This window comes from Tauraco erythrolophus, chromosome 1 (genome assembly GCF_009769465.1).
Source record: "Tauraco erythrolophus isolate bTauEry1 chromosome 1, bTauEry1.pri, whole genome shotgun sequence".
NCBI lineage: Eukaryota > Metazoa > Chordata > Aves > Musophagiformes > Musophagidae > Tauraco > Tauraco erythrolophus.
The window spans coordinates 30,180,287-30,189,755 of NC_141465.1; the positions used below are offsets into that span (position 1 = coordinate 30,180,287).

At 38.0% G+C, this 9,469-nt stretch overlaps 1 protein-coding gene across 2 annotated transcripts in view; it reads left to right on the forward strand.

Annotated features, from left to right (window-relative positions):
• Positions 1 to 8,857, forward strand: part of MAP3K7CL (MAP3K7 C-terminal like) — a 28,319-nt gene extending 19,462 nt beyond the window's left edge. For both annotated transcript variants that reach the window (XM_009985110.2, XM_086631646.1), the window contains one exon: positions 7,672 to 8,857. In XM_009985110.2, the coding sequence (XP_009983412.1) occupies positions 7,672 to 7,852 (181 nt within the window). In that variant the 3' untranslated portion in view covers positions 7,853 to 8,857. The remainder of the gene's footprint in view (positions 1 to 7,671) is intronic.
• Positions 8,858 to 9,469: the final 612 nt, after the last annotated feature.

A 9,469-nucleotide genomic window follows, 5' to 3' on the forward strand; every position in this document is an offset into this window, starting at 1 on the left:
GTAAACTTTCTCTTTCAATTGCTCTTTTATTTTCACACTCACATTGAAGGTGACTTCAAGCAGTGTTGTGTTCCTCAGGGAGAGTTACCTCAGTGTCAATCTCTGAGACTGCTTGTGAAAATGAAGACCACACCATCATTCTTCCAAATGCTATTTGAACAGAAACATTTGTAATACAGCAACAGGGGTCAAAAGAGCTCTGTTGAAGAGTGGGCTTTGAGTAGAAGGCGGACCACTGTATTGGTTTCGTAGCAATCTTCACACAGCTGACCAAGCAGTTCAGCCAAGTTTGTATCTATGGGAGTCTTGAGCTGCAGGAGCAAGCTGGTGGGAGGGGAACTGGTAAAATCTTGTAGCGTTACATGTAAGATAGCCAAAGATTTCCTTGGATCCAGACTATGCCGGGTGAGAAAGTGAGACTTGTCCTTATTGAGGTTGATGGCTACAGGCACAATATAGTTAGTTGTTGCCTAAAGCGTTGGAACTAGTTGAGGTTTCTCACTACAAATCTCCGACTATAGGACCTGCATGGCACTTAGTTGCTGACAGACTAGCACAAAAGTTAAGAAAGAAGAAAAAAACAACCAGAAGAGATTAACACTACATTGTCCCAGTGTTTGCATTCAATTCATCATTAATAAACTTGGCCAATCAAAAGTAATTGGTGTTTTTAAAAAGATGTAGAGAAGATATTTAATTCAAATAGTTTTGCAACGATTTGTTAAATTTGATTGTCTAGTATAAGCTACTTACATATGTATTTAGCAACCAAGTGAATTCAGTGAAAACCATGTGTGTTTGTCTTCTCTGAAAATCCAAACTGAATATAAAATATTAAATGGTTGTTTAAGTGCTAAACTTTAGACATATAAACTCAAAAGATAGCCTTAGATATTTTGGGTTTTAGGGTCTACTAATAGACTGGAAACTAGACTGACAAACATATTTTTGCATTTACTGAAATGAAAAAAAAATGCTGTTTGAATGTATTTTTGTTTATGTATGGAGTCTGTGGTACTAACTGAATTAGAAATATTTTGCTCCTTGGGAATGGCAGATACATGCACAAAATTGTTTACCTGAGCTCAAAACTATCCTAATGAACCTCTGAGCCCAGAAGTCAGCCTCTCAGCAGTGGTTATCCTGCATGAATTAAAGGGCTTCAGGCTGTCATTTTGCTTCATTCCACCAGTGGATGTCAACAGTGGAACAATGTGAGGAAGCTGACTCCACTGCTACCTTTGCTGAACCTGTTCTGTGGATGGATTTCATGCCCCGGTAAACATATGTTAAACCAAGAGTGGCTGAATAAGGCAGCAAATAGAATTATATTCTTGTGATTTTTATGTGCCTTCTAATTACATATTTGTGGCCTAGACATTCACATGCTCTGTAGCTGTAAAATGCCTAAACATGACAAATACCAGTGCAGCACCTTTCACCACCTTCCAAATCTCTTACTCTGAAGAATTGGTCCTACAAGCACTGGGATTGAAGATGCTTAATTTCCTACAGGTCGGTCACTGTGGTTACTTGATTTTGAGGTTTGAAAGGCTGCAAGTGACAACTGAAGCTTTTTTTTTTCTCCAGGTGGGAACTATTTATGACCTCTTACTCCAGGCAGATTCTCCATTTTGTAGTATTTTGGAGGAGGTCTCATGATACTGCCTTTCGCCTTTGGTGTGTCTTTCCTTTCTGTAGCAGTATATTTTTATAAAACCATCCAGAAACTAACTGGGACCTCTTCACCACATGAAGTTTGGTTGATATTGGAAGGTGGATTAAAAAGTTATTAGGACACATGTACATTACATACATGTAAGCATACACAACCTGAACACATTAACCTTGATTTTTATATAAAACTAGATCAAAAGGCAGTATAAGTGTGGAGATAAAGGAGTAAGCAAGAAGTAAAAGAGTGTTTGTCTAGTGAGAACTGATTTATATCTAAAAACATTCTCAACAGTTACAGTTTGAAAGTTAAAGGAAGTTTATGGGTAGCATATGCTGAATGAAGAGGAGAAGAGTGGGTTACAATGGCTAGGGTGGCATGCGTATTAAATATTCCATTCTCAGAAGGGAAGGATGCTTTGACTTCTCTAAAAAGTCTGATGAGATCCACAGCTTTTAGGCTCAAGAGCAGTTATAATCCAGTTGAAAGATGGAGTTGTTTCCAGCTTTCTGAAATTTACCCCTGTTGCAGGTGTCTTGATCTTCTACATTTGAATTTGATTGTATGGAAATAAAGATTCACAATTGCCTAATACACCTGCTATCTATTGTCTATTAATTTAAAATATTATTTTGATAAAATGGACAAAGATAAGATTTTCATCCCTTGTAATGGGAACAAACAATCTGTGCTGTGTTCTTCAGTGTACATTTTTACTAAAGTCAACCAGAAGTGCTGTTGGATGGTGCCCCTGCCAGCACTCCAGACTTCCTCTCCACAGATCAACTCACCTGTGGAATTAAAATGTCAAGTCCCATCTGGCAGTGTCTGCACCTGTGGTGCCTACTGGTAGGACACTGTGCACACAGAATACCAAAATGATTGTCAGAAAAAAAGCAGATTTGTTGGCTAGGAGGAAGAAATAATGTTAACTTGACACAAATGTCAGTACAGGTATTGGAGCTTTTTAGTAAAACAAAAAAATGAAATAGTTTTCATTCTACTTTAAACAATTTTTGTTCCAACCTCCAAAGTTCAATGTAACCTTTTAAACATGAAATAATACATGAAGGTATATTTCTAAACGAAGCATCTTTAAGAAATAGAAAGTTGAATAACATTGTTTTGAAATAATCAAAAACATTTACTCCTTTGCAGCTTTTCAAAGGCTTTTAATTCTGCTTAGCTGACATGTCTCTCACTGTAGTGTGAGGGTCCAATATAGCCCAAGTACAGAAAGGCAATGGTGTGAAATGACAAGAGCTGCTTTCATCAGGGCAAGAACAGAGTTTATTTGCCCCTTTCTCTTGTACGCAATGTAGATGGCAAGAGAATGTACTAGGCGGGGAGTGGGAGAGAAGACAACAACTGTTTCACAGGAAAATGGGAAATGAGAGAGAAAGGGAGGTTGCAGGTTCAAAAAAGAGGAAAATCGAAGGACGAAGCAAATAAGAAGAGGAAAAGAAGTTACTCAGGAAAAAGACAAGCGAAAGGAAGCAAGAAATTGAAAGAATTTAAAAGAACATTGGGTAGAAGAACATCATAGGTTTGTTTGCTGTCTTCACTCAAACTCTTCCCATTTATGCCAGCAATATGTAGTACAAAGGACAAAATCACTCTGGAATGGGTGACATGATCGAAAAGAAAGAAAAGGGTGTGGAAGCGAGAGCACACCACATTTAGGTCACAGAATGTAATTTAATTTATGTTCCAGAAACACACATGTATTTCCATAACAGATGTTTTTGGGTATCTAAGTTTGGGTGAAAGGGATGGGATGGCTGGTTATTTTGAGCACTTGTTGTATTGCTATTACTAGATAATGACTCTGGATTATGTAGTTAAATATTAGAGTTGCCATGGTTGCTAGCTGTATCTTATATTCTTAGCACTGGCTGGTTTTCTCTTTTTCCTCCCCCAGACAATTCTAATATAACTCTCCAGAAAATATCATTTGATCACCACCTGGTTTAGGTTAACTCCTTTTCTTTGCCATGGATATGATTTCTTTTCCTTCTTTTACATGTATTACAGTAGACATGCAGTGGAGATGTCTGCTTAATTTTGTGGGATCCTTCTGTATGCTTTGGCATGACCATAGGACTGTTTCAAAGGTCTCAAGTCCAGATGGTTTCTCCAGGTACACTATTTCTGGAGTGTCTTTCCCAACACTGTTGAGACAAGTAGTCTTCAGACTTTAAGGTTCAGTGTAAAAAGATTGATGTAAACCATAAAGGCAAGCTTTTATCTCAATATATTTTTTTCTCATTCTAGACCTGATTTTTCATCATCTCACATGTATCCAAAATACGCGTTACTTGACGAATAGTGGACATTCCAGCTTTTCTAATACAAGGAGAAACCTCGACTTGCCCTGTTGCAGTGATCAATACTTACAGACCTTTTATGCGCTGGCATCCAAGACATATTTTCAGTTACATTAAAACAGGCTGTCTCATGGTTTTAAAAATTAGTTCATTGTTTTAAAAATTAATTTGTAGACTTTGAACCTGCAAGGGCAGTCTCCTCAGACAGCAATTACCTTACAAGGTCTCATGATTCCTCCTGATGTGAAAGCCGTGTCAAATATGGGAAGAGTAAATGACCTTATGGCCACCAGAACATACACACATTTTAGCTGGGAAGAAATGTGTAGTACCACAGGTGCATGATCCTGTTCACAACAGGAGGAAGATAAGTCTGCCTCTCTGCACTGTAGAAGCTGTTTTCCTTGAGTCCAGTCCATCTCCAGATACACTTACCTCCAGATAGATTTACCTGCTTCATCTGTCACTTTTCTTTGTATTTATTCATTGTGAATACTACTGTAAAGGTACTCTGTTCTCTGCATGGTCAATCATTAAGGCCAGGACAAGAGAAATAATTTCCCTAAGACCATGCTTAGTTTTTCTCCTGCGCTGGCATGGCTTGTGGTTTATAGGTTTATGATGCAAATCGCATTCATCTTCCCTCCCCACCCAAACCCCTCTCCAAAAAAGGATACTTAAAGTGTACATAACAGATTGTCTCAAAACTTCAAGTACCTCAGCACTGTTTTAGAAAATACCTTATCAATGCTGTTAATATTTAATCTCAGGGTAACCATTAACAGAAAATACAGATTATACAGTGCTAGATCTATTTATTAAGCGTCCGTAACAAAGGCTAGATGGTGCAAGAGCTTAGTATAGTGTTATTTAACCTCTGGAAGCAACGTTAAAATCCTGGATTAGATCAGAAGCAAATGTTAGTTACTGTCCTCATCCTTTTGTGAGCTTCGTAAACCACACCATTCATAACATTTAGCAATTCCCTGGTACTCTAATTTTAGATCTCTGTGGCAGGCTGGCACTATTTGCCTGAAACATCACCCTACCCTGTAAACAGGTGTTGATCCTGATGGGAAGGGAATAAGTAGGTTCTGCTGACTCAGAAGTGGGCAATTTTACTACCTCCGTGCAATGAAACTACTTTCTGTGAGGGAGGTCCTAGAGTGTGGACTACAGCAATAAGCATATTTTGATCTAATGCATTTTTATTTTGTTTAATAGCAAAGCCAAATCCCAGGAGGTGAAAAAATGTTCTCTGTGCTGCTTAAGTATTACTAGAGAGCAGCACGAAACCATGCCTGCACGTAGCCTCATCTTATCAAATCAGGACTGACATTCATTAACAGAGCTGTCTGAGTTTTCACAGTGTCTGCCTCTGCCACTCCTGGCTCAAGTCCAAATAGAGTAGTCAGTACTTTTCTTTACATCTACTATTGAAATCTCCATGGAAAAGGTTTACCTGCTTTTAAGATGCTGATTACTTATTAGTATGTTCACTACATCTCCCTTTAAGAACCTCATAAGTGTAAGAAAAGTAAGGAAGAATGATGCTGACTTAATTTGTTAGGAACACTTCTGAGTCAACAGTCTGTAATTTGAAAGAACTTAATTTAATCCTTCAGCCCAGCATTGCACCAGTAGAATAATTGCAAAGAAATATTGCTGAAGCTCTCTTTTGGTACTGAGAGACAAAATTCTTCAAGAGGAAGCCCTAAGAGACTGAAGCGATTAAAGCTGCTGGACTTGTAAAATCTCATTGTTCCTAAATGCATTTCTCACTCTCTAAAGCACACATGCAATTACTCCTTTGTGGCTTATAGTCCCATTAATTGGAGCTGGAATATCGAACTGTCTAGCAAGATCAGTTCGTCTTGGCCGGTTTGAAAATTAGTTGATCTAGCATGGCCCAAGCAAAGAGATGTGAATTTGTTAATAGCTTGCTGCTTTTGAAATTTTGATGACTATATTGTGCCAAATGTTAATAGAATTCTGCTGAACAAAAATACGCTCGTGATATTTTCTCTTGAAGACCTGATTGAATATAACTTTCACCTGGTGAAAGGAAAGAGAAGAGGCTTTGCTGCAGTATAGCTGCTATGCATTACCTCAGTGATATAAAACAAAGCAGACATATTTAGCTACAGGAGGGTTTCTGTATACTACAACTCTGGGATGATTTAAAATTGCTATAATGACTGCTAACTCTTCCCTTCTTTTTTTTTTTTGTATGGGAAACACAGTTGGGAGAAATGAATGTGTCAGGGGTCTCTTCTAACTTGTGACTCTGAACTGCAGTAACTGTGACTGTAAACAGGCAGCTAAACCATGGACAAACCATGCTATCACTAAAAGCTGTAGTAAAGATAGGAGGATCAAACTGATCCTAAATGAAGGCCACATAGCATTGTTTTTCAAAACCCAGCTGCTGTAAGTGGTGGTTTTGCAGGTATAAGTAATGTAAGTGATCAGCAAATACTGAAATGTTATCATTTCATGAATACTCTGACCTGTGGCTATAGAATTACTGATCTGTAGGAGTTTCCTGTCTGAAAGCACTGGTCTAGCTTGACAAGAGGGCTCCTTTAAAAAACTGCAGCAAAAGCTATCTCCTTTGAAGGCATTACATCTTCCCACTGACGATGTAGAAGCATTGTTTTGACATGACTGAGAAATAAAGTCACAGGGCTATGAACAGTTGAAGATTAACTAATCTGTGAGATAGAATGATCAAAAGAACTAACAAGCTTTTAGAAGAGACTTCCTGTAGCTGGGGTGAATACATGATTTGACTTAAAGGGAAAAAAAAAAAAACAACCAAAAAAAAAACCAGAGGGGCCAGGCTAGCCTGCTGGGTAGCTAAGTGGAGAGTGATTAGATACCCTGTGAGTTACTCATGCCTTCAGTGTGTTTTGTTCTAAGACCTCTTTTATCTTAACTTATGCTGAGGTAATTTCAGTTGATACTATACAGGAAACTCTAGGCTGGCTCTGGGAATACAGAGCACCATGTGACTCCATCCAGAAAGAAGCAATAGCTTGAATTCTCCTGTGTCTGCTCTTATAAAGACCAGGAGGGGTCAGGTTTGCAGCTCTATCCCTCTTCCTCAGCAGTAGGGCTAAGGTCAGAGCATAAACACATTATAGAAAAAATATATGTAGCTCAGATTCATGTGCCTAGTATTTACTAGAATCATTTTTCTTTGTAGCAGGGGAAAGGAAATCAGGTGTACTTCACAGAATTTGCCAATAAAGCTAAGGAACAGAAGAAAAAGAAAATCTCACTCTCTTTCAAATCCGTTTGATGTTGAGGGAAAAAAAATTATTCTTCTTCAGACAAAATATTAGCATGTGATCTCCAGGAGCTTAATTCTGCACTGTGAACTGCCAAGTTCCACTCTGTTCCACTCTTACTGAAGTTAGAGATACTTGAAGGTCCTCGGCATTTTGCAGGTTTGGTCACTGAACAGCAAACCTGTCACATACTTTGTCAGCTTCATCTTCTAAAAGAAAAAGAAAGAATCTAACAAATCAGTTTTCTCGACTTTTGTTTTACAACAGCTCAGATAATATCATGTTAACAACCTGTAGTACAGCTTTAACCTAACGCACAACACCACATTTTTGCATCCTGCCATTTTTAATCTTTGTGTTTTTTCGTAATCATCAGAAAGGAGCTGATTGCCAGGCTGGAACAAGTGGAAAAAGAAAGCATGGATGCTGCTCAGCTGGCTAAGGAGTACGCAGAACTGACAGAGGAGAACCGAACACTGAAGCTGGCCCAGACACAGTGTGTAGAGCAACTGGAAAAGCTCAGAATACAGTACCAAAAAAGACAGGGGTCCTCATAACTCTCAACTAGCTTATGTGAGGCAGTTAATACAGGATTGGTCCTGTGCTGGAAAGAGATTTTAAAATAAAGGTCTGTTTAATATGTTATAATACTTTACTACAGATACAGAGTATGTAGAAGTCTATATTTGGTTTAATGCTTGCCAGCCAGTAGCTTAATATAATGGATATTTCATCCATTATATAATGGATATTTTATTTCAAGCAACATAATTGAACTTAACCTATCCCCATTATATGTTCTAGTAGATCAGGTTTCTTTTCTAAACATATTTCTTCCAATTTAAGAAGATATGGATACACTAGAAAATGATATAAATAGTCTCTGTGTTGGGAATTTGGACCATACTAAGGCATACAGCAGGGACAATGTTAATATATGGAATACATGTATGTTAATTTTAGTTTGCTGAAGATTTTTTAAATTATTTTCCTCATGCCTAAAGTGTTTGGAAGTTATCTTAAAACGGATCTCCTCATGGGTAAAAACTATACTTTATTGTCCCATGTCAACTTTACATTGTTGTACAAAATCTGAGAAATTGCACATTGAAGTAACATAATTATTTTTTATCAAGTGAGTGTACTGCCAGTAATATTTTGCAAGTTATGAAATTAAAAGGAAACAGACAAGATCAAACTTTCCTTCCTCAAGTGTAAAGATAGCTTGAGAGTCTTTTTATTGTACTTTTGGCATGCAAGAAATGAAAAATTAATATATGAATACTACCATCGTAGTTTCAACTGAGAATATGTCAGTGAAAGTACTGTGAGGATATTTTGTTCTTATTTTCCAGTCTGTTTTGAAACATAAGTGGCTGTAAGTAGTGACAGGAGTTCCGTGATACACAAATAACCTGGAAGTAAAATGTTAGTTTTACATGCTCTATTTATCCCTGTATTTTCCTAGATCAACTGAAATTCTTTGTTATACTTCCATTTCTATTCATACAGTATTTTTTCATTAAAAGCGGATACAGAAAAGCCATTCTATGTTCTGAATGTTCTTAAATCACCCTGTATTTTTAACTCAGCTTGACAGATGCAGCTTGTTACATCTTCATGAGGCTGGAATTCAACTTGATGTGTCATTAGTACTGAAATGTCTCTTAGTAATTGTGTCTTAGTAATTGAAAACTATGAACTTAAGATTTCCACTAGAACTTTAGCTTTGATTATTATCACTAATCTATTATAAAAATGGGATTTTATGTAACCAGAACAATTCCTGGGAAGTCTTTTGGCACCAAATGTTCTGGCTGCCCCGTAATTTCTCTGTGCTAACTACCTACAGTATTCCCTGCAACACAGGCACAAAAATGGGCTCTGCGTTACCACAAGCACCTGACGTTCCAGTAGGAGAGTACGAGGAGGTAGCAGGAGAGGACAACCCTGTCTCCACTTCTGCTGAGCTGCCAGGCAGGGGCAGAGTACGTGTCCGGGACTGCTTGCTGCCTTACCCTGGTCAGTGCAGAGACATGAGGGGAAATCACCACTCTGAGGCATGTGCATTCTGCTGGGATGCTCCACGGGCAGTGTAATGCTAAATTTGTTCCTCTTTCAGAGCATGTTGTTATTTAAGGTCCAATTTTCACTATATCTTGTGAAAGTTGGAG